The following is a 24,407-nucleotide window of genomic DNA, read 5'->3' on the forward strand; positions in this document are numbered from 1 at the left end:
TCCTAGTGTAACAACCGCCACACTCATAATTACTACCGCTATCTCCAGCCCCGATGGTTTCCATCAAGTTGGTTCTCGAACAGTCAGTCCCGATGGTTTCCACTTTGTTGATCTCGAACAGTCTGCCCTGATGTTGTCAACCTTGGTCGATGTCGTCAACCTTGGTCGATAGGCCCTGCCCGTCATTAAGAAGTCCCCTAGGCTAAAAACACTGCAATATGTAAATATGTTGAACTTATTTCGCACTGTACGTGCAATAGACATGCAGGTGTTGTTATTGTTGTTGTGTACTTGTGTGTGCATAGAGAGACGGTAGTGGGGAGCGGTAGTGTAGTTAGTGCGCTGCGCTACGAACGTTGCAGCCCGAGTTCGCTTCTCGTTCTTGGCCAACACCAGTGACGATTATCTAAACTTTGTCCTGAGCCTCCCCTAGGTTGGCTCAGCCTGAAACGAGTACCTGGTGGGGTGTGTAAACCACTAAGAGACAAAGAAGGCCGAGTGTGGTGCTGGCCACCCACTCCCTCGTGTGTGGCTCCAGCCTTCAGAGGTGCTGTCCACTCATGCCACTTGCCCCAAGTTTGTTAAGGCTATACGGACGATCTTTGTCTTTGCCAGGGCGTGAAGGGCATTGGCAAGGAGCTGGCTCTCAAGCTCATCCACTCGCTGCAAGGCGAGAGTCTTCTGAACAGGTCGAGCACCGAGTGTGAGCGTGAGACGGACACGCTGAGGGCATGCGCGCGCACATGTGTTCACGGTTGTTTTATTGATTTAGCCGGGGAGGCGCGGTAACACATTGAATCACACCCTGCGGTACGTTGTGATGATCGGAGTTTGAAATACTGTCGTCTCCTTATCGCTCTTCTATTGCTACTATCACGTTTACTGTTCCCATTATTCTTGCTCATTGGTTGCTCCACCCATGTTGAGGACTTGGTCTACCAGACTGTGTCATCTCATCCACCATACTCTGTTCAAAGACCACTGCAGGTCATAACAACACACCCGCTCACACACTCACCACTCTCACCACACTGCCTCTAACTCTGCGTCTTCCCTCGTTAAAAATCGTTTTGTCTCACAATTAGACAACATTGGCTGGGTGAATCCGTGTGTGCTCGGCACATATATGGCCAGGAATTCACACTCGTAAAGCTCAGGGACTTCGCAAGATAAATTGTTGCCCCACAGTTGCAAATTGACAGAGTTGCCCCCCACTTGTACGCAACTGTATGTGTGCTCGCTAACAGCACTTTCCCCAACAGTCTGTTGAGGCTATATGGGAGATCTCCATAATGTATATATGTGTGTGTGTAAATGCATGCTAGTTGTCAAACATGCCCCATTTCACATGCAAATTCACAGAGGTCAGAAACGATGTAGGTAAAAGCTCTTCAAACTACGGCTCCTGGACACGTTTAATCCGGCCCAGGGTGATGCTCAAACTCACTCTTAAAAACGGCCTCCCAGTGACTCGAAAATTGAATAAATGAAGTTAATCGCCTTACCCTGCATTGGCCTCTTGCAGTGACAGAAGTGACTGAGGCACGTAAATGTGTTGTTGCACCCCCTCGAGGTATTGAAATTCTCATTGGTCTCTTCGCGAGGACAAGGTTCCACTGGTACCCTGGCACATAAAGCGACATCCTCTGCCGCTGCTAAGTGCCTCTGTGCTGTCACACCCGCCAGGTTTCGCGCTTGGAAGAAGTGTCCCTCGAGCGGAGCGCACCGCTCGGAAGACGGCGAGGGTCACCGGCAACAGCGGCACTGCACGCAGGAGGCCGCCGCTGCCGAGTCGGCCGTCAGGAGGTACCGCACGTCGGCCGCGACCAAGCGGGCCCCGTCTCCCTTAGCGCCGGGCGACGTAAAGCGACCGCGCGACAACACCGATATCGAAGGGCATCTATTATATAAGTGTAATGGTTCGATAGAGGTGCTCACACTCGTGTGGAGGCAACACTATTTATTTAACACAACTGCAACACACCCTACACATAAGGTGATGACCACAGTCCTACTCTGGCGAACACTCGGGTACTACTTGGCGTGGCCAAGCCAGGAGGGCTTTTGCTTGGCCACGATGACTGGAGGCTTCTTTCTTCAGAGTCTTCATGAGACGGCTTCACCCCAGGCACCAACAGACGAGCTCTCTGCGCTGAGCCCGCTAAAAAGCCTCTCTGGCTTGGCCGGCCACACCCTGGCCACGCCCCCCTTCTCGAATCCACGAGAAGGCTCCACTTTCCGACCACGTGGCCCCCAGGGCCCCTGGCCCCCTCCTGGATCCGGTCACGTGCCCAGCCGGGGTCACTTGGAGTGCCATGGCCTGACACAACCCCCGTGGCACCCATCAACAGCCTCCATACCGAACAGGCAGTGACGTCACGTGCACAGACCCAACATAGCAGTGACGTCATGTGTGTACAGACCCAACATAGTGACGTCATGTGTGTACAGATCCAACAGCAGTGATGTCATGTGTGTACAGACCCAAACTAGCAGTGACGTGTGTACAGACCCAACAAAGTGGTGACGTCATGTGTATACAGACCCAACACCAGTGACGCCATGTGCATACAGACCCAACTCAGCAGTGACGTCATGTGTGTACAGACCCAACATAGTGACGTCATGTGTGTACAGACCCAACAGCGGTGACGTCATGTGTACAGACCCAAACTAGCAGTAACGTCATGTGTGTACAGACCCAACAAAGTCGTGACGTCATGTGTATACAGACCCAACACACCAGTGACGCCATGTGCATACAGACCCAACTCAGCAGTGACGTCATATGTCACTACACAAGTAAATAGTTTCACAAAGTCTGGAGGTGGAACCACCCCCATTGCGCGGGCGTCCACTACGGTGTGTGAAGATCAACCACTGCGGATGTCGGTGTCCTATTATGTATGTTGAACTTCTTTTGCACCATACGTAGCCAACCGTGCTGAACGGAGGTGCAGGAAAAGTATTATTAGAAGGTATACAGATATAAAGACATATAAAGATGACAATCCCGGTGGATGCTGTGTTGCAGGAAGGCCCTGGAGTGCCCCGGCTTCCCGCACGAGGATGTGAGTAACGACGGCCGAGCAGATCGTGCCAGTGGAAGCTGTGTGTGCTTACAACGAGGATGCACTGGAGGGGGGCGACTGCGTCAGCACCAGCACTCCCCATGCCTCCACGTCTCCCATTGGCTGTGCTCTAAGCGGCTTATAGCCCCAAGAGGACGACCACGGTGGAGATTTATGTTATTTATTTGTATCGATATTTATCTTTTTTTTTAGACTGGATGAATCTGATCAGCTGTGAAGCTTTTTTTTTCACGGATATCAGCGGACAGGGCCCAATGAGCTGTTAAGCTCTAATTCATGGGCATGCTATAGGCGTCGTGCACATTGGAGCGATTGAGATCGGTGAGATGGACGGTAGCAGCACTGGGCTGATTAACCAAGAGACAGTCTAATAAGAACCAGTGAACATTCAATAAGGGTTAGCATCAATGGCATTGCACGAAGAACTGATGAAGATCATCTCTTGAACATTGTTTACAAAAAAATTGGAAAAAGATCGTGACGTTGAAGAACACATGAGCGCAGGGTGCCCTCGTGGTGGTGCAGTGCGCGTGTCACAGCGCGATGCAACGCCAGTTCACGAAGCCGTGTGGCGGAGCAATACGGAAATGTCTTTCCCACCGCCGTGTTGCGGTAGAGCGGGCGGCTCGCTATCGGAAGGTTCCAAATTTGCGTCCTGGTTGTCGGTGGACTCGTCATCCTTCCAGGATTGATAAAAATTAGGACCACTTTGTGGAGAAGTCGATGCTCGTATGAGCAGGAAATTCCTTTGCTGAGTTTCAGGAGCCATGGTTCGACATGAGGTGCCTAAGCCAAACCAAGTCACATACCAGACTGCCAAGATTCAATGCAATTTCCCTAGAATCAGAGAGCCAAACTCAGACAATGTATAAGTACAGTAGTTCCTCGCAAAACGTTTTTAATCCGTTCCACAAAAACTACTGTTAACCGAAATAACTTAATCAAAGAGAGAGCTGTTTCCACTACAAAAACAGAAAACATAATATGAACAAACCCAGTCGAGGTCTAAACGGTCATAAATGGGCACCGCCGATTGGCTCAGGCATGCTCAGCCCACTTACGAGCGTTTGGATTGGTCGCCATTGGCACCAGCGTGCATAACGTAAACATACCGTTAATCAAAATGTTAACATTAGTCGAAACCATGGGTCCCTAAGGGAGGCGAAAATGTTCACCGAAAAAAACGTTAACCAATGTCACTTAAATTTTGATTTAAAGCTTTCGTGACTGCAGTAATTCATATTCTTAGCTCTTTCGGTCAAGTCACGTTGAAGGGAAACAATAAAATAATAAAATATATAAAACAATAAAATTCTCACGTTTTGACCATAACAAACGGTCATCATCAGGTCGTGAGAATTTTTATTGTTTTATATATATTTTATTATTTTATTGTTTCCCTTCAGCGTGACTTTACCGAAAGATCTAAGAATACAATGTCACTTAACCAAGGGACTACTGTAATAGGGAACACGTCTTGCGCCAATCTGAACTGCTGCCTTGTTTAGCATTGGAGGCCTCTGGTGAAATTACACGGGTCTTGTGATGGTTACTTTTGAGCTATGAACATGTGATCATTCATGATGTGACATTTTATGGTTTTGCATTACGAGGGATTCATTGAAATTATGAGCTACAAAACAGTGCACCAAATCACGCGATCGTTGAGTTGATTTAGTCTGATTACAAATGCACAGTAATGGCTTTAAAGATTTATTAACGTTATAATAAACGGAATCTATGAATGGGAATGATGAAATTACCTCTGATGAAATTGAGAGATGGATAACAGCGGGTTGGAGTGCTGTTGGAAATCTGAGCTTGATAATTATAATCAGAGAAGCGTACAAATTTGTTCAAAGAATAACGTGTTTAATCAGTGCATACTACCTGCTAGGACATGGATCAGAACATGTTCACTGACAAAGATGTTGGAACAAAAGCTGAAAAGTGTGCAAAGAGGCACGGTGATATGCATGCTTGAGATTACATTGGGAAACATAAAGACGTGATATAGTGCATGAACGTGCATGGGTTAGAAGCATCCTATCCATTGTTGAGAAAAGTCAGTGGGCTTTGGGTGAGCATGACAACGTAATAGCAGCCAATGGTCACTGCTTCGCGCGCTTTCAGATGCGCTTCTGTGGCCGTCTGGAACACTCTTCCTTCCGATATTAGGAAGCCACTGGAGTTGTGCACTTTTAAATCTAGATTTAAAACTAATTTATTTCGAACTTCTTTTTGTGTTTAGTTTGTTGTTCTTCCCCTGCACCTCCGATTAGCACGGTTGGCTGTACGGTGCTAAATAAATTCAACATGTGTACGTGTATATATCCAAGAGTACGTCCAGCTGGGGAAATGGAACGATCACATCGGCTCATTTGGAGGCGATGGGTAGATTATGGAATCGTGAGACTTTCAAGGATAGAGATGGTTTGGGAAGACCTTTATCCACCAGTGGATTGATTATGGCTGATGATTAGAAAATTATACCACCTCCAGTTGTGGATGAAGTTGTAGCCCTGACCTGTGACCCCGTCGCTGCTCTTCGTTGTCGTGAACCAACCTTGAGAAGTTCATGAGCGCGTGTGTTTGTGTGTGCCTGTTGCAGGTGATCGCTGAGTTCCGGAGCCACAAGGATAAGCTGCCATTGCAGCTGCAATGGAGTCGGCCCAACCTGCAGAAAGTGATGGTGAGTACGGCGATTGTTTCCTATGAACGTTTGTCTCTTGTTATGGAACCACCGTGCAGTACAGACATCACCAGCACCACGTTCCACGACATTGTGGACGACCAGCAACCACGGACCACAGCATGGGAACCACTCTTTTAGAGTGTGATGGAGGTTGCAGTGATATCAGAGTGATGATTCTACAGCCCAGTGTCCGAATACTTCTGGATGAAGCCCTCCCCACGCAGTGTCGGTCATAGGAGTTGGTTGACCGTGTACCTCACCATGCTGGTCAGTGCGGGTTGGTGAAGAGGCGAGTGGCCCAGCTCCAGTTTAGATATCGCTTGCCACTGATGTTACCTGTGGCCGGGAATCGAACACGGTTTGCCTACACGGCTGGACCTTGGGAATAAGTCGTGATTCCCAGCCAGCAGCCGTCAAATGTTTAAGGTGCTTCTTTGCAGTGACACAGCTGACACATACACGTGTGCGCACACACACATGCGTATAAACGGAGGAAATTTATGGATTCTCCAAGTTTCCTCTCGAAGGTGGCCTGTGGTTTGGTGGCTTAGTCATATAACTCTTAAACTAAAGCGTCTTTCTTTTTTTACCAGATAAGGCCCACTGAGAAACGTAGCACTTTTTCAGAAGTGACTTGGCCACACATGATAGCTCAACGAAGTAGCTTACCATGTAGAAATGTAATGCAACCAAATACTCTAAACGTACGTTTGGAAATGTGGAGCGAAAAACCGGAGGACCTAGAGAAAATCCACGCGACCACGAGGAGAACATGCAAACTCAAATATACAGGCATCAAGGTCGGGATCGATTCGACGGCCTCCTGCATACCCAGCAAGGTAGTTAACCTCTTGCCACTGTTGCGCTGGTAGAAGGTTGCACATTTTAATGACGGTTGCAGGTTTTCTCGAAACTCCAGGGTCATTAAAATGAGTACACGCTTTGTTTAATAGGTTCACAGTGGTTGTCCTATGGAAAGACTTGACCACACTGAGAATGTGGAATTAACACCACTGCTCTAGGGATGTAAATGGGAGATGAACACAGCCTCAATGCTCATTGAGCGAGAAGGCACTCTTGACTTGAGTGTGCACTGGAGGGAGGGAGTGGTGGCGGAGTGTTTAATGCACTACACCGTGAATCCCGGCGACCCTAATCCTGGGGCGTCGGAGCAATGCGGCATCGGTGCTGATTCAACTTTGGTTCAGAGGTTCGTGAAGGCAAATTAATCCGAGTGTGTCCCCCCACCGCCGCCCGTGAACGGTGTGGCAGGACGTGGTGGAGAGGAAACTGGAGTGGCCACCGCACTACACCTGCCATAAGCTGCTGCTGCTGCTCGCGACCTACGATCTGCAGGAGTGCGCCGCCGGACACCGCTCCACGTGGCACCTCCAGCCCGTGCGGTACGGGGGGGGGGTCACGGGCACTCGTCATCACGTCGGGCCCTGTCCCACTTCCTTATTTATTGATTATTATTTTATAATTGCACTCGTTTACCCAGGAAAGCCTCACAAGACCCTTTTTCAGGAGTGTCCTGCTACGTTTTCACAGTTGGGATGACAATTGATATGCCTTTCCCAATCTAGTAATTTGCTAATAATTATTCGAATTTGTATCGTGATTCTGCCACTCTGTGGCATCTACCACTTGTTCAGATGTCATCACACGGTCTGTTACATTCACTGTGAATCAGACAACATGTATAGTACAGTTAATACACACGGCAGCATTAACCAGGGTGGACTCCGGGTTTTTGAACCTCTACAGTTGGGCCATGCCATAGCCCTAAAGTGGCATCCTCACAACACAGGGCTAGTTCCGGGGTGTCATGCCCTGATGTAACAGATTTCTTAACAAAACGGCGTCATTTCAAAAGGAGACCAGATTTAGCCCGCTTACCACTCATGATATGACAAAGTTTGTTCAGTCCCGCACACTGTCTCTTTCCACCCAGCCGTAGACATTGGTACAGCACAAGTTGTTGATCGGCAGGGGTTGGGTAATGTGTGGTGCTGTTAATCCGTTTATTAACACTTCAAACTAGATTCAAATCTTTCGTGACTGCAGGAATTATTCTTTGGTTCTTTCGGTAAAGTCACGTAGAAAGAAATAAAATAATAATATAATACGACATTTCGATTGCAACACAAGCAACCATCAGGTACAAATGAATGAGAAAACAGACATAGTAAACTTGGAAATATAATGCAATACAACACAGAGAGTCGGCCAACACAACAGTCAACACCCCACCTGGTTGATTACATTCTTCCAAAGATTGCTCAATTTGTGAAAGAGACAAAACACAGACACGGAGAGACACAGACAGACACACAAGCAGAGAGAGACACACACAGAGACAAACAGAGAAAGACACGCACACAACGTCTCTGTGTCGAGGCCTTAAATAGAGAGAGAATATGAAATCAGGACCTTTACGGAGCTGGTTCTATAATTGGTGTAGACGTCTTTGTCACTACGTAACCCCCTACACACGAGGCTATTGAAGCTCCACGACCCGACGACATGACCCGACTCACTGAACGTCACCCACTCAGTCGACCCTCGATCATCTCCGCGCTTCTCCTTCACCCTGTTCAGCGCTCTATCCCCCTAGTGGCGGATATACCGTCACTACAAAAGTGTGGGGTACTCCAGGGAGGTCCACATCTTGTATTGCATGAGACGTATATGTATGTATGTTGAACTTTTTTCGCACTGTACATAGCCAACCGCGCTAATCGAAGGTGCGGAGGAAAAACAACAAACTAAACACAAAAAGTACATAGGCCCAGTGGCTTCCTAATATCTGAAGAGCGTTCCAGACAACTGCAGAAGCACATCTGAAAGAGCGCAATGCAGCTGACCGTCTTTGTTTGACGGCCAGCCAAAAGCTGCTGCGAGGATGACCGGAGTTTGTGCGATGGTTTATGCTCCTTGACGAGATCGGCAAGGTATTGTGGTTCTTTCGTGGCAAGCACTTCGTGTGTAATGAGTGCGACCTTATAATGTATTCATTCAACAACTGAAAGCCAATGTAGCTCAGTGAGCACTGGACGGACATGGTCGTATCTTTGCAGTACCCATCACGACACGTGCCAAAGAACTTTGTACACGCAGACGTCCCGTGGAGTAATGAGTTTCAATAATCGAGACGATGTGTAAAGCCGCATTTCTTTTCTGTTGTAGGATCGTGAAGACGTGCGTGCGCGCAGGGGCTCCCTGCTTCGAGGTGGAGTGGGAGAAGCCAGGTGAGCTCTCGCTGAGGGCGGCACTCGCTGAGGGCAACAACAACCGGCGTTCACCGCTAAGTGGCGCTGACGTCACCACGGCGCTTGTGCCAGACGAGGTGCACCTTGAGGCCACATGAAGTGTCGAAGGCCCGCTGGCAGGAGGTCAAGGGACAGACGCAGGTGCCATGGGTTGGCCTCCTGGGAAGGCTGGCAATGATAGCGGCACATCACACACACCCGGCTCGTGGAGACCCACGTTGGCACCAAGTGTCCAAGTCTGCCACAGCATTTTCTCTCCCAGGACGTCTTTTTGTTAAAGCAAGTATTTGATTTAGCTTTGACATGTAATGGTTTTAAAGCCATGTCAGCTGGAACACTCCATCCGAAGGGCTCTTTAACAAATGCCAATCGTCCCTCTCCATTATAACTGCTTGCCCTGCCACTATTATCGGAAAGGCAGCCACTTTTTAGAGTGATGGAGTTCTACACTTTCCATCTCACCTAAGGCCAACAGTTTATTTATTTCCGTCAATCTGTCTCCAGTTCAGCAAGACTCGATCCTTGTATGTATGATGTTCGTACTTTACCGCACACAGCAAGACCTGTGTGCACCAAACTCTGCTAACGCAGCGACGCGAACTGTAGCCGTGGTGCAGGACAGACGATGATGCTGCACATGGTCGAAGACCGGCCGCCAACCAAGCTGTGATCTTCAGGACGACGCTGCATTCTGCAAATGATGAAGCCGTTGCCTGGCTTGGCGGAACACACACGCCGATAAACAATAATAATTTTTCGATTTAAAGCTTTCGTGACTGCAAGGATTCATCTTCTTTGCTTCTTTCGGTAAAGTCACGTAGAATGAGAATAAAATAATAAATTGATAAAATAAAATAATACAATAATATTCTCACGACGTTTCGGCCACAACACAAGCGGCCTTCATCAGGTGAAGGGACGAGACTGTCTCCAGCGCTGTCCTCCAGACAGTCTCGTCCCTTCACCTGATGACTGCCGCTTGTGTTGTGGCCGAAACGTCGTGAGAATATTATTGTGTTATTTGATTTTATCAATTTATTATTTTATTCTCATTCTACGTGACTTTACCAAAAGAACCAAAGAAGAACAATAATAATAGGGATTTTGTAATGTGCATTTTAGCACACGTGCACGTATTTAATATGAGAAATACTTGTGTTGGGAGCAGAGCCGACACATTTGTGCATGCGTGTGTTGGCATGAGCGGCAGTGTAGCAGTTAGCGCACTGTGCTACGAACTCGGCAATCCAAGTTCGACTCTTGCTCACAACCAACACCAATGATGACTATCTGAATCGGTTGTGGGCTTCCCTAGGTGGACTCGGCCTGAAATTACCTGGTGCGATTTGTAAAGATCTCCACTAGGGAGACAAAAGTAGATGTGCGTGATTCTAGCCACACTATACACCTGTGTGCCGCTCCGGCCTTCATGGGTGATGCTCGCTAACAGCCTTGCCCAAACAGCACGATTAGTTATGTACGGTATGAAAGAAGTTCCACATACATACAAAACTACACGGGGGGGTCTTTGTCTCTGTTGGCATGAGCAGATGGGTTTGTGAGTGAGGCGGGCAAGACGGCCGAGCCTCTGGTGACGGTGGAGCGGCGCGACCTCGTGCTCGCCGCTCTCCCTCCGCTCGTCGCCGAGTTCCAGGAGAAGCTCGACCGAGCCCAGGACGAGAAGCGGAGAGCAAAAGCTAACGGTGCGACTCACGCGCGGCACCGCCACGACGCGCCCCATGGCGTCATTGATTTCACCTCGACGGCCAATAGGGCTGCGGCGTATATTGTGGGACGCGGGATATCGTCAGGTTTCATGCGCACGCTACGCGGCGCTTGATGGGATGCAGAGGGCAGTGCAGGAAATCCCATTGTACCGCGCTACGCACCCGTGTCTGTGCTCCTCGTCTTCGCCCGCACGGACCATCGTGGTGAAGTATGGTCAAATAACCCCCGCGACCTGTGCCGTGGGAGACCCTAATCCAACAGTGGATTGACCGAAGGGCTGAATGTGCATATGGCATATCAAATAATACAGCCGCTGGATTTGTGTAGGTAGATTGCAATGCCCTGGCTTAATATCAACTAGGTCTGTCTGGGTCAGTGACCCATGAAATATTTATCTACCCAACACACCACGTCCACAATGTCTGTGGCTACTATTCAGGTGCCTACTCCAGTCTACCAGCGACCTGGAATATATTCTGTGAGATATTAAGCCACGGTTATATACCTTATAGCGCAGTGACAGTGCCATACGTTAATGAGTAGGGCACGGCCCGTGTAACGTGTGTCTGTGTTGTGCATCGTTCAGGGGTGGTAGTGCAGTGCTTAGTACACTGTGCTACGAGTTCAATTCCCACTCACGACCAATAACAGTGGAGAATATCTGAACCGGTCCTGGGCCTCACCTAGGTCAACTCAGCCTTAAATGAGTACAGAATCTGGTGCGGTGTGTAAAACATGAGCACTGGGGAGACGGCGGCAGCGGGTATGGTGTTAACCACCCACCCCCTCGTGTGCCATGCCGACCTTAATAGGTGCTCGCTAACATAACTTTCCCCAACAGTCTGTTAAAGGCTATACGCTGGATCTTTGTTTTTGGTGGGCATTGTGTCCTGAAGTGAGGAAGCGTGGCGGAGTGAAGTCCGCGCCTTTGCCGGCGCTGCAGGCTGGACCGCCGGGCGACGACAGCACTCCTCACGGTGCTGGGGAGCCGCTGGCCGCGCTGGCGCATCATCACAATCCTTGCCATCCTCACCGCCCAACGCCGTCCACGGGCCCCACAATGCACCATCGTCCTGCAGAAGGTGGCGACTTCTCAGGAGCGGCCAGCGCAAGGCCCGGCACTCCGGCGTCGGTCGAAGAACTCGGCGCGGCAAGAAGAAACGTCGTCGGTGCTCACAATTCCCTCAACGCGGACGTTCTTTTGCCCACGGTGAAATGCGTGGATGGGGGATATGGACAGCAGCAGCAGTTGGAGACATCAGAGTGCAGCACTCAAAGACACGACGGCTGCAGGAGGAATGGCGCCACCCAGAGTCTGGACACTCCAATGCGGACGAGCGACGGTGGTGGCTTTGGCAGCGGTGGCGTTGGCGGGGCCACGTGCGGCATCGCGAGGCTACACTCCCTGCTCGAGGAGCTGCACCTGAGCGACGTCGAGTGGAGCAGCAGTTCTATGTGCCCCACCCCACCGGCGACGCTGCCCGCGGTGCGGAACGAGGGCCCCCCGCTACCCCGCGGGGCCCTCGACCAAGGCCTTGACGAGGAGGGCCCTCGCGTTAAAACAGAGGAGCAGTGGGAAAACCGGCGCAGCCCAGAAAATCCAACGGGAGCTGCGACAGTGCGGCTGGGAGTGGCTCCTTGGTGCTGCGGCAGCAGCACTCCTCAAGTCACGACGAGTACTGCAAGCTACTCCGCACAACAACGTGGCGGTGATAGAAGCAGTGATCCTGACAGAGTTGGGAGTGAGCAGCGTGTTGTGCCAGGTGCATCATGCAGTAGTGGAATTCCCCATATTAGCGTAGCCAGCGAGGTTCGTTCTAAATGTCGCGTGGATGAAAGTCGAGCCTCCAAAGTTGACGTTAAGGCTTATACACCCAGTCCCACCCAGCTGTCACTACGGGACAGAGTCTTGCTCAAAATCTTCATGGAGAAGAATCAATTGGTGAGGTCGGGCACATCTCCCAAGCCTTCCCAGAGCTCTGTTGAGTTTATGTATTCCCTGAAATGTAAATCTCCCAACGGTTCACAACTCCAGGCTTCCCACCCCCCATTTTCAGGCCAGAATAAGTCGGCTTCTGCTTCTGCAAACGAGTTAGGCACTGTTAAAAGTATTGGCATCAGGCGCGAGAATACACAAACACCTCCTGACACACTACGCAAATCAGTTGAAACACATTCTGAGCATGACGCGAAGCCAGGAGTCGGGGCTGGTGCTGCTCTGATCGGCAAGGGAGCGAGACATGCTGCGGAGGTGCCGGTTGACCTAAGCGACAGTGAGCTGGATCTGCTGGTTGCTGAGAAGATTAAATCGCTCACTGGGAAAATGCGTTCTCACTCCGACTCGGAGGTCAAGCATCATCGAACGAACGCTTCTCGGAAACCATGCGGCGTGAGCGCAGCTCGCCATGCCAGCGACAGTGGTGCCGTGGACTCTGAGTGTGTGACAGCACGAGCCAGGGAACGGGCTCGGAGGGTATTCCAGTGTTTGTCCTCCTCGGACGAGGTCAGTGATTTGGAAGAAATGGTAGAAATGAGAGGTTACGGTGTCGCCAAGTCGAAAAGCCAACGTCTGCCGAGCGATTCGCAGAAAAAACCCATGGGCCGTCCCGTGCGTAACACGAGTTTTAGAAGCATGGCACAATCCGCAACGCACGTAAGTTTTCCTGCGAGTCGTGGAGGAATCGGGATCGCTCATGACATCAGTCATCCATCTGCCGGACTCGGTAATATGGCGATGCCTGCATCACCTATTGCCGAGCAGCGCAAGCAGAAAACCGTTGCGTCTGGTGAGTCCGGAGCCCACCCGGCACGGGTGCCAGCAACAACGAGTCCCGGCCCCAATCATCCACCCTGTGACATCTCTCCATGGACATCACCTACTGAAGCTGGAGGCATTCTCCACCCAGCGACAGGAGACAATGATGACGATGAGGGACTTTCCTGTGCCCTGAGCGATGGCGGTGGCAAAGCGGGGAGCCTCCGGCCAGAGGGAAACCCGAACGGTGTTTTTATCGATGTAACTGATAATACAATTTCCACAGACAGTTCAGATGAAAATGGGTATCTGCGACGAGCTCATGGCCAACAGTGGAACACGTACAGCTCTGGATCCCTTGTGCCTGTGGACCCTGATATGGTCCTTGATAACTCGTCATCATGTATAGAGAACACCGATTTGATCGCGAACGACCCTAAAGAGATTAATTTATGTAAACGCAAGACTGACACCTCCAAAAGAGGCCGTCTTGGTTCGAAATCAGCCTCAGAAATCGGTGCCCCCCGTACACTTGTGTTGGGAGCCCGGTATGCCGATGTGAAACCCAAGCAGGCTCCAGTAAAGTGTCTGGGCCCAGACAGAAAGCCAGTGAGAGGTATCAACATGAGGGGACAGACCCGGGGCGAGGCGGCAGCGGTGGCAGCGGTGCAGGGAAGAATAGGAGACCGTGTTAGCTCCATGGCCTCACAGAGGGGGGCGACGCAGACGAGGCGTGGGGAGGTGAGAGAGGACCCGAGGGTAGGGTCCCAGGAGCGGCGGGCAGCCCGGGAGAGGGTAGTAGAAGCGGAGAAGGTGATCGTGATCAGCGACGGCTCGGACGTCTCCTTTACAGAGAGCCCGCAGCCACTGGCTCAGCGCGTGGCGCTACGGCTCCGGGTGCCGTAAGGACTCGAACGGCCGGAGTGTTTTAAATGATGTTGTACTTTTTGGATAAAGAGTTGGTTTGTCGGTGAAATTTCTAGTCGGGCCCCTCGTACCCGTGAAATGTAGTCCTGAATTGTGCCATTGGTCGGTCTTTTTATTCCTGTCTTTTTTTTCCTAGAATGTTGCTGTATAATGAGACGTATCTTGAGATGTAACATTAGGTGGAGAATCAATGCAGAGACATCGCAAAGCAGTGCAACCCCTTTGTGTTAGAGAAACGGCCCACAGAATCGGATATCATGGAACGAACACTGAGACCCCTTCACGTGACCACTGGTCCACGTAATAGGGGGCAGCACTTTCCCACTCCCTCTGCCACTGACAGTAGTATTCATCACATGCAAGTCAAACGGATGTTTTTAATGCTTAGACATATGTATGTTGAACTTCGCACCGTACGTCGCTAACCTTGCTAATCGTCGGTGCAGTTAAACCTGAATTATTTGTTGTAGCAGTAACTAGGGCTGACGATTGTTCCACGCAATTCCAATTGAGTCATTTGCAGGCATTTATTTTTGCATTGAGTGTGGCCAAGACCAGAGAACCCAGAGAAGATCCATGCAAAACATGGGGAAGAACATACAAACTCCACACAGGAAGGTGCTCAATTTGCAAATCAAACCCAGGCCATTCTTGCTGTAATATCTTCCCCGAGTCTGGGTGATCAGAGTCATAATGGCTGTGTCACTGGGTCAGCAATGATTAAGTGCTGGATTCTATCCCTAATTCTCGGTGACTTAAGTTGCTCAGAATGACCCTGTCAAAACAAAATCCAACACAAGTGTTGGGTTCAAACCCTGGCCCTGGGGTGTCTTAATACGGTAGATATATAATGGCCACGTCGGATGCCGAGCCTTCACTGATCAAGGGCTGAGTTTCAAGTCGTGAGTCTGGGTGTCAACAAGTTCGCAATGGCCATATCTTGACTGAGCTCACAACCACAATTTGCCGGCGGTGGTGGCACACGCCTGTAATCCGAGGGTTGGTGGATCCAGTGCGGATTAAGCTAGTGCGGGGCCTGTATCATATGTTATAAAGGGGCCCTAAATTAAAAAAACACACGGAAATATTAAAACACATACGTTTTTAACTTGCATAGTAAAGTAATCGTATTTTTTTATTTGCTATACAGCCAGATAATACGACAAATCGCTAACCTTAAACACCCAGTCGTTCATTAAAGTTGAAGGTGGAATAGTACTATAATAGAGCAAGTGCAGAATCACTGAACCGGAATTGATAGCTTGAAAGCATTTAGCACGGGGCCCTTGAAAGTGTGGGGCCCGTAGCATCATGTAGCTACTTGTGCTACTAGGATCATCCGGCACTGGGTGGATCACGCAACGACTGTGAATAATCGCTACACGTGGGTGTCGAGGAGCTTCCGTAGTACCTTGGCCTTCCAGCAAGAGGTTACAGATCAATGTGAACTAATCCCAAATTGGGATACAGTGTTGCTTCCTCGCATGGGTGGTTTTCTTGATTTCACCTTAATATATGGAGGACCGCAGAGCTTTGCCGGGAAATTGCTGCCCTCCCGCTCGCCTGCGTTTTCTCCTCGCATCTCTGAGTCGTTCTCTCTTTGTTACGCGTTGAAATAAATCGCGTTTCTGAGTCGTCCTCTCTTTGTTACGAGTTGAAATTATGAAACGGTATTAATATTGCCTCGTGAATGCCAACGCTAAAAAAATAAAACATTAACAAGTCACGTGTTAAGTGATTGTTTTGATTCACTAGGCAACAGCTGTTAATGCAATCTTGGGCGAGATTTGATAAACGTTAATGTTTCGCTCCTTAAGACTAATGAAGACAAGAATACTTATTTTAAAATCACTTACTATATACACAGTGATGATGAGTAAGTTATATTCAATGGCAGTCGACCTCCAGACTGAGCCTGGATAGTGCTGCAATGGGCGACTATCCGGCACCACAGGCGCTATAGGCTGTGCTGGTGGCTACGCTGCGGAGAGTTCAGCAAGTTTCATTGTGGTACTGCACTATGCCCCCTTGGTCCATGCTCCCCAACTTTTCCAACAATGTACTGACCAGCGTGGTGAAGTATGGTCAAACAACCCTCAACCGGCACGGCTTAAGGAGGGCCCTTATCATCCAGCAGTGGATTGACAGTGATGTGCGTATGCGCTTACATCCCATGTGTGTGTTCAGTTATGGATGTCGACTAAGTAATTAATAATAATAGGAATTTATTCAAATGAGACGCCGCAGCCCGCGAAGGGAAAGTCCCTCAGAGGTGCATTCGCATGGCAGGAATCCACTCGCGCCGCACGATAAGAAGGGGGAGCTGCCGTTTCGTTACATACAAAAATCAGTTTAGTTTTACATTTGAGACGCATGCAAAATACAGGGTGCTTCACAAAAACGTTAACACTTACATGGGACTATCGTTTTGGTTGTGTCGTGAGTCCAACTAAGTCGCAGACGTTGTTTAGAGGCAACACGTGTTTGTAACATCAACACGTAACACAAAGGGGTAACTGCCCCTTCACCAGATACAGCCTCGGGTGGTGGCCACCCAGCTAACTACCCTATACGGAGGAGTTACAGCTACGAAGGGTCGGACCCTCACTCGGGTCCCGACCACGTGTTGATGCCTGTAGAGCTTCAGCTGGTAGAATGCAGCGACCCCGGTCCCTCTCAGGGACCCACCTTATATCCCCCTGGGTCGGGGCTGCTCCGCCCTTGGTCCCGCCCACCTTCTCGAGCGTTCCAGCTCTCTCTCGATCCTTCGGTAGCTCTCCCCGGACACGTGATCACGCCCTAGTCCCCCCACCGGGGGGGCTCTCTGTGGACACTCCGGATCACGTGTCTACGGGGTCAACCAGAGTTCCATGGCCCGGGGCAACACTGGCCCTGGGCTGACACTCTCCCACTCCCCATTGTGGGAGCCAGCACCACACGCGATGCGTGGTGCCCGCGCTATCCCAGCGCACACCAAGCCCCGCTACGGCTGGTACTATATCCGCCTACGGGGTGTACACGATGACGGTGCATCGCGCGCCACAGCCCTCTCGGGCCGGCACCATACAATGACATCGCTGATGTCACTACAGATGGATGAAAGAACGGATGATGCACTGTAACATGATAATATATGTATGTTAATACCTTAAAAAAGTCAGAGTCTCCACTTGTTCGCCATCATTGTAAACGCATAGCTGGAATCTTCTCCATGTGGTCTCCAGAGCCCGGAGGCACATTTCTCCTGGTTTTGTTGCAAATTTGAGTGTTGTTGTGACCTGCAGAGTGGTGAGTGGGAGGGGAGTGTTGTTGTGACCTGCAGTGTGGTGAGTGGGTGGGTGAGTGTTGTTGTGACCTGCAGTGTGGTGAGTGGGTGGGTGAGTGAGTGTTGTTGTGACTTGCAGTGTGATGAGTGGGTGAGTGAGTGTTATTGTGACCTGCAGTGTGGTGAGTGGGTGGGTGAGTGTTGTGACCTGCAGCGTGGTGAGTGAGTGGGTGAGTGTTGTGACCTGCATTGTGATGAGTGGGTGGGTGAGTGAGTGTGGTTGTGACCTGCAGTGTGGTGAGTGGGTGAGTGAGTGTTGTTGTGACCTGCAGTGTGGTGAGTGGGTGGATGAGTGTTGTTGTGACCTGCAGTGTGGTGAGCGAGTGGGTGAGTGTTGTTGTGACCTGCATTGTGATGAGTGGGTGGGTGAGTGAGTGTGGTTGTGACCTGCAGTGTGGTGAGTGGGTGGGTGAGTGTTGTTGTGACCTGCAGTGTGGTAAGTGGGTGGGTGAGTGTTGTTGTGACCTGCAGTGTGGTGAGTGGGTGGGTGAGTGTTGTTGTGACCTGCAGTGTGGTGAGTGGATGGGTGAGTGTTGTTGTGACCTGCAGAGTGGTGAGTGGGTGGGTGAGTGTTGTTGTGACCTGCAGTGTAGTGAGTGGGTGGGTGAGTGTTGTTGTGACCTGCAGTGTGATGAGTGGGTGAGTGTTGATGTGACCTGCAGTGTGGTGAGTGGGTGAGTGTTGTTGTGACCTTGCAATGTGGTGAGTGGGTGAGTGAGTGTTGTTGTGACCTGCAGTGTGGTGAGTGGGTGAATGGGTGAGTGTGTTGTTGTGACCTGCAGTGTGGTGAGTGGGTGAGTGAGTGTTGTTGTGACCTGCAGTGTGGTGAGTAGGTGGGTGAGTGTTGTTGTGACCTGCAGTGTGGTGAGTGGGTGGGTGAGTGTTGTTGTGACCTGCAGTGTGGTGAGTGGATGGGTGAGTGTTGTTGTGACCTGCAGTTTGGTGAGTGGGTGGGTGAGTGTTGTTGTGACCTGCAGAGTGGTGAGTGGGTGGGTGAGTGTTGTTGTGACCTGCAGTGTGGTGAGTGGGTGGGTGAGTGTTGTTGTGATCTGCAGTGTGGTGAGTGGGTGGGTGTGTGTTGTTGTGACCTGCAGTGTTGTGAGTGGGTGGGTGAGTGTTGTTGTGACTTGCAGAGTGGTGAGTGGGTGGGTGAGTGTTGTTGTGATCTGCAGTGTGGTGAGTGGGTGGGTGAGTGTTGTTGTGACCTGCAGTGTGATGAGTGGGTGAGTGAGTGTTGTTGTGATCTGCAGTGTGGTGAGTGGGTGAGTGAGTGTTGTTGTGATCTGCAGTGTGGTGAGTGGGTGGGTGAGTGTTGTTGTGATCTGCAGTGTGGTGAGTGGGTGGGTGAGTGTTGTTGTGACCTGCAGTGTGGTGAGTGGGTGGGTGAGTGTTGTTGTGACCTGCAGTGTGATGAGTGGGTGAGTGAGTCTGGTTGTGATCTGCAGTGTGGTGAGTGATTGGGTGAGTGTTGTTGTGATCTGCAGTGTAGTGAGTGGGTGGGTGAGTATTGTGACCTGCATTGTGATGAGTGGGTGGGTGTTCTTGTGACCTGCAGTGTGATGAGTGGGTGGGTGAGTGAGTGTTGTTGTGACCTTGCAATGCGGTGAGTGGGTGAGTGAGTGTTGTTGTGACCTGCAGTGTGATGAGTGGGTGGGTGAGTGTTGTTGTGACCTGCAGTGTGATGAGTGGGTGGGTGAGTGTCGTTTTGATCTGCAGTGTGGTGAGTGGGTGGGTGAGTGTTGTTGTGACCTGCAGTGTGGTGAGTGGGTGGGTGAGTGTTGTTGTGACCTGCAATGTGATGAGTGGGTGGGTGAGTGAGTGTTGTTGTGACCTTGCAATGTGGGGAGTGGGTGGGTGAGTGTTGTTGTGACCTTGCAATGTGGTGAGTGGGTGGGTGAGTGTTGTTGTGACCTGCAGTGTGGTGAGTGGTTGGGTGAGTATTGTGACCTGCATTGTGATGAGTGGGTGGGTGTTCTTGTGACCTGCAGTGTGATGAGTGGGTGGGTGAGTGAGTGTTGTTGTGACCTTGCAATGTGGTGAGTGGGTGAGTGAGTGTTGTTGTGACCTGCAGTGTGATGAGTGGGTGGGTGAGTGTTGTTGTGACCTGCAGTGTGATGAGTGGGTGGGTGAGTGTCGTTTTGATCTGCAGTGTGGTGAGTGGGTGGGTGAGTGTTGTTGTGACCTGCAGTGTGGTGAGTGGGTGGGTGAGTGTTGTTGTGACCTGCAGTGTGATGAGTGGGTGGGTGAGTGAGTGTTGTTGTGACCTTGCAATGTGGGGAGTGGGTGGGTGAGTGTTGTTGTGACCTGCAGAGTGGTGAGTGGGTGGGTGAGTGTTGTTGTGACCTGCAGTGTGGTGAGTGGGTGGGTAAGTGTTGTTATGACCTGCAGTCTGATGAGTGGGTGAGTAATTGTTATTGTGACCTGCAGTGTGATGAGTGGGTGGGTGAGTGATGTTGTGATCTGCAGTGTGGTGAGTGGGTGGGTGAGTGTTGTTGTGACCTGCAGTGTGATGAGTGGGTGGGTGAGTGTTGATGTGATCTGCAGTGTGGTGAGTGGGTGGGTGAGTGTTGTTGTGATCTGCAGTGTGGTGAGTGGGTGGGTGAGTGTTGTTGTGACCTGCAGAGTGATGAGTGGGTTGGTGAGTGTTGTTGTGATCTGCAATGTGGTGAGTGGTTGGGTGAGTGTTGTTGTGACCTGCAGTGTGATGAGTGGGTGGGTAAGTGTTGTTGTGATCTGCAGTGTGGTGAGTGGTCGGGTGAGTGTTGTTGTGACCTGCAGTGTGGTGAGTGGGTGGGTGAGTGTTGTTGTGACCTGTAGTGTGGTGAGTGGGTGGGTGAGTGTTGTTGTGATCTGCAGTGTGGTGAGTGGGTGGGTGAGTGTTGTTGTGACCTGTAGTGTGGTGAGTGGGTGGGTGAGTGTTGTTGTGATCTGCAGTGTGGTGAGTGGGTGGGTGAGTGTTGTTGTGATATGCAGTGTGATGAGTGGGAGAGTGTTGTTGTGACCTGCAGTGTGGTGAGTGGGTGAGAGTATTGTTGTGACCTGCAGTGTGGTGAGTGGGTGAGTGAGTGTTGTTGTGACCTGCAGTGTGGTGAGTGGGTGGGTGAGTGTTGTTGTGACCTGCAGTGTGGTGAGTGGGTGAGTGAGTGTTGTTGTGACCTGCAGTGTGGTGAGTGGGTGGGTGAGTGTTGTTGTGACATGCAGTGTGATGAGTGGGTGAGTGTTGTTGTGACCTGCAGTGTGGTGAGTGAGTGGGTGAGTGTTGTTGTGACCTGCAGTGTGATGAGTGGGTGGGTGAGTGAGTGTTGTTGTGACCTTGCAATGTGGTGAGTGGGTGAGTGAGTGTTGTTGTGACCTGCAGTGTGGTGAGTGGGTGGGTGAGTGTTGTTGTGACCTGCAGTGTGGTGAGTGGGCGGGTGAGTGTTGTTGTGACCTGCAGTGCGGTAAGTGAGTGTCGTTGTGACCTTGCAATGTGGTGAGTGGGTGGGTGAGTGTTGTTGTGACCTGCAGAGTGGTGAGTGGGAGGTGAGTATTTTTGTGACCTGCAGCGTGGTGAGTGGGTGGGTGAGTGTTGTTGTGACCTGCAGTGTGATGAGTGGGTGAGTGTTGTTGTGACCTGCAGTGTGGTGAGTGAGTGGGTGAGTGTTGTTGTGACCTGCAGTGTGATGAGTGGGTGGGTGAGTGTCGTTTTGATCTGCAGTGTGGTGAGTGGGTGGGTGAGTGTTGTTGTGACCTGCAGTGTGGTGAGTGGGTGGGTGAGTGTTGTTGTGACCTGCAGTGTGGTGAGTGGGTGGGTGAGTGGGTGTTGTTGTGACCTTGCAATGTGGTGAGTGGGTGGGTGAGTGTTGTTGTGACCTTGCAATGTGGTGAGTGGGTGGGTGAGTGTTGTTGTGACCTGCAGTGTGGTGAGTGAGAGGGTGTGTTGTGACCTGCAGTTTGGTGAGTGGGTGAATGAGTCTTGTTGTGAACGGAATCGTGGTGAGTCGGTGAGCGAGTGTTATTGTGACCTGCAGAGTGGTGAATGAGTGTGTTGGGGTCGTCGGCCCCCGGGATCTCTCCTGCCTGCGACCCTGTCCGCGAAGTACCGACACCCCCAGACTCTCCACTAGTGTGGGAGCTGCCGCCGCTGCACTCCTCACCGGGCGGGGAAAGGTCGCCGCGCTCCTGTTCCCCCCCCTGTGCTGTCCCCCCCCGAGTCCGGGTTTCCTGCCGGTGAGGCATCACCCTCGACCGCCCTGGGACCCGCTAGCGCTTCGCCGGCACCCGAACGCGACGCTCCCCGCCCGCGCAGTCCCACGCACCAATCACACGCGGGTAACAGGGGGTTAGAGGTCGGAGGGTAAGCGACGTCGTTCGTACCCACTCCGGCGATTGGGGGGATTGGATTAAATGGGTTTAAAGGGCTATGCGATGGGCATGCGTGCGAGATGGGTATCCGCTCGCAACGTGGGAGTCCGCAGCCGACGGTTTGTAGCGCACACACCCCACGCGGCGCCGCTCCACACACGCGGCGACCACCGTGAACAGCAAGCGCACCCACGCTTCCACTCTCTTTCCACACCCTCGCAAAAACCACACCAGTCCGTTATTTAATCGCTGACGATTTATTCCACCGGGTCGGCGAGCCCTTATTTAACCGAGTCAGTCGGGATCAGCGGGGCAGGACCAATCTATCTCTCGATAGTCGGCACTATACTCTACCTGTCCTTCTCCCCTTAACCCTCTCAGGTTTTCTTTTTAAGCCCCAACTCCCTCTTTCTCTCCCTCTCTTACTCACGGTTCGTCGTCACTGTCGGCTGGTCCTCGCGGCGCGTCGATACGTCCCACGGACGTTCGCGCGGCTGGACTCGGGAGTTGACGGGCCTGGGGTTGACTCGAGTAGCCAGAGACCTTTTTCCCTTCGCCCTGACCCGCTTTATTCTTTCTACATCAAAGGGGCTACCTGGTGCCGACTCGCGGGCCAATCAGCTCGCTGGGATCACCCGCCAATCGGTAGGCCCATCTGTATCCCAGCATTCCCCGGGCCGTTGCTTTCAGCGACGTCCGCATCTAAATTTACCTGCTCAGCGGCCATCCAACCAGAGGGCGACCCTGCTTTCCCGCCGCTCGTGGCTCCGCCCTCCCCCCTACCTGCCCTGCTGACCCGTGTGCGTGAGGTGCGTACTAACCGCGGTGGCGGGGCAGCCCCGCCGTGAACATGTCATTTCTACTCAAGTCACGGCGCCACGGTGTGTGTTAGCGTCGGAGGAGACCGTCCAATTCCCTGGCCGCAGGAAACCGTGAAGATTATCCCTTTACGAGGGCTTCTGGGTGAAAACCTGTCGGCCAGGGTGTCTCCCCACGCGCTCTAATGGTGGGGGGAGTGCGTGCGTGTGTGTTTCGGTGGGGGGGGGGGGGGGTGGGAGGGTGGTGAGGTGGAGCAATGTCGGCCTCGCCGCTCGGGGGCGGCGAGATCGCAGGTGGGCCACCCGCCGATCGGCTCCGTGGCGGCGGCATCACCCCCCCGAGGTGCCAGTCCCCGTCCCGGGTTGACTGGAGCACCTCGCCTGGGCCGCGCCCACGAGGTAGCGCTGCGGGGTCCGGGGGATCCGCCCGGATCTCGTGGCTGGCCTCGGGGGAGGTGGCTCCGTCCTCGGGGTTTCCTGCGGCGGTCTCCTTCTCCACTCCAGTGGCTCCTCCTGTCCCTCGGCACCTGGGGGCTGGGGAACAAACTCCGCGGCAGCGGGGTTTAAGGGGCGGCGTCCCCGCCGTCCTCTGGCGGGGCCGGGACGCCTCGGGGCTGGGGGCCCGGCGTGGCCCATGTAGTGCGCGAGGCCCCCGAGCACGGGTGGCGCAGGGGCACCGGGATTTCGCGGTACTCGGGCGGCGAGGTTCTCCCCCGCCGGGGCTGCCCTCCATGGTTTTAAGCGGCGGACGTTAACCACCGTTTCTCGGCCCCTCTCTCCACCCTGGATTAATACCGTCCAGGGAGAGATCTGCCGTACCACGGTCCAGGGTCCCCGCCAGTAGGTGGTCAGCTTCCCCACCTGTCCGGCCCCGACGCGAGGGGTGTGTAGCCACACCTAGGTGCCTGTCAAGAAGAGGGGGGGCTCCACGCGGGGTCAGGTGCTCTGCTCCTGTCGCCGATGCGCGGCCTCCCCTTGCGGGTAGCCCCGGTCCCAGACCCCTCGTAGGGTCTCCATCAGGTGCTCCACGGGGCGACTCCCTTCCTCCGTTTGGGGTGGAGGAATGCCGAACAGCAAGTCTGCGGGTAGACGAGACTCACGACCATACATCATTAGGAACGGGGTTTGTCCCGTCGATGTGTGCACCGTGGTGGCGTAGGCGAACAGGGCGTAGGGGAGGTGTTCGTCCCAATCCCGTTGGTTTGCGGCCGCCATACGCTTGAGCTTTCCGGCCAGAGTCTGATTCATTCGCTCAACCATACCGTTCGCCTGGGGGTGGTACGCCGTGGTTCGGTCTTTCTGGATTCCGAACTCCCGGCACAGCGCCTGAAACAACTCGGCCTCGAACTCGCTACCCTGGTCGGTAAGGACTCGCTCCGGGATCCCGTGCTTAAGTACATAGTGCTCCACGAACGCCCGGGCCACTACCAGGGCTGTTTTATCGGGATGGC

At 52.2% G+C, this 24,407-nt stretch overlaps 1 protein-coding gene across 3 annotated transcripts in view; it reads left to right on the forward strand.

Moving 5' to 3' along the window:
• GEN1 (GEN1 Holliday junction 5' flap endonuclease) overlaps positions 1–16,195 on the forward strand; it is a 28,185-nt gene extending 11,990 nt beyond the window's left edge. For all 3 annotated transcript variants that reach the window (XM_032952600.2, XM_032952601.2, XM_032952602.2), the window contains exons 6-13: positions 616–689; positions 1,687–1,806; positions 3,035–3,071; positions 5,704–5,784; positions 7,060–7,190; positions 8,977–9,038; positions 10,610–10,762; positions 11,684–16,195. In XM_032952600.2, the coding sequence (XP_032808491.1) occupies positions 616–689; positions 1,687–1,806; positions 3,035–3,071; positions 5,704–5,784; positions 7,060–7,190; positions 8,977–9,038; positions 10,610–10,762; positions 11,684–14,448 (3,423 nt within the window). In that variant the 3' untranslated portion in view covers positions 14,449–16,195. The remainder of the gene's footprint in view (positions 1–615; positions 690–1,686; positions 1,807–3,034; positions 3,072–5,703; positions 5,785–7,059; positions 7,191–8,976; positions 9,039–10,609; positions 10,763–11,683) is intronic.
• Positions 16,196–24,407: the final 8,212 nt, after the last annotated feature.

The sequence above is a fragment of the Petromyzon marinus genome, chromosome 12, assembly GCF_048934315.1.
Source record: "Petromyzon marinus isolate PM22_M1 ecotype Great Lakes invasive population chromosome 12, UKy_Petmar_22M1.pri1.0, whole genome shotgun sequence".
Classification (NCBI taxonomy): Eukaryota; Metazoa; Chordata; class Hyperoartia; order Petromyzontiformes; family Petromyzontidae; genus Petromyzon; species Petromyzon marinus.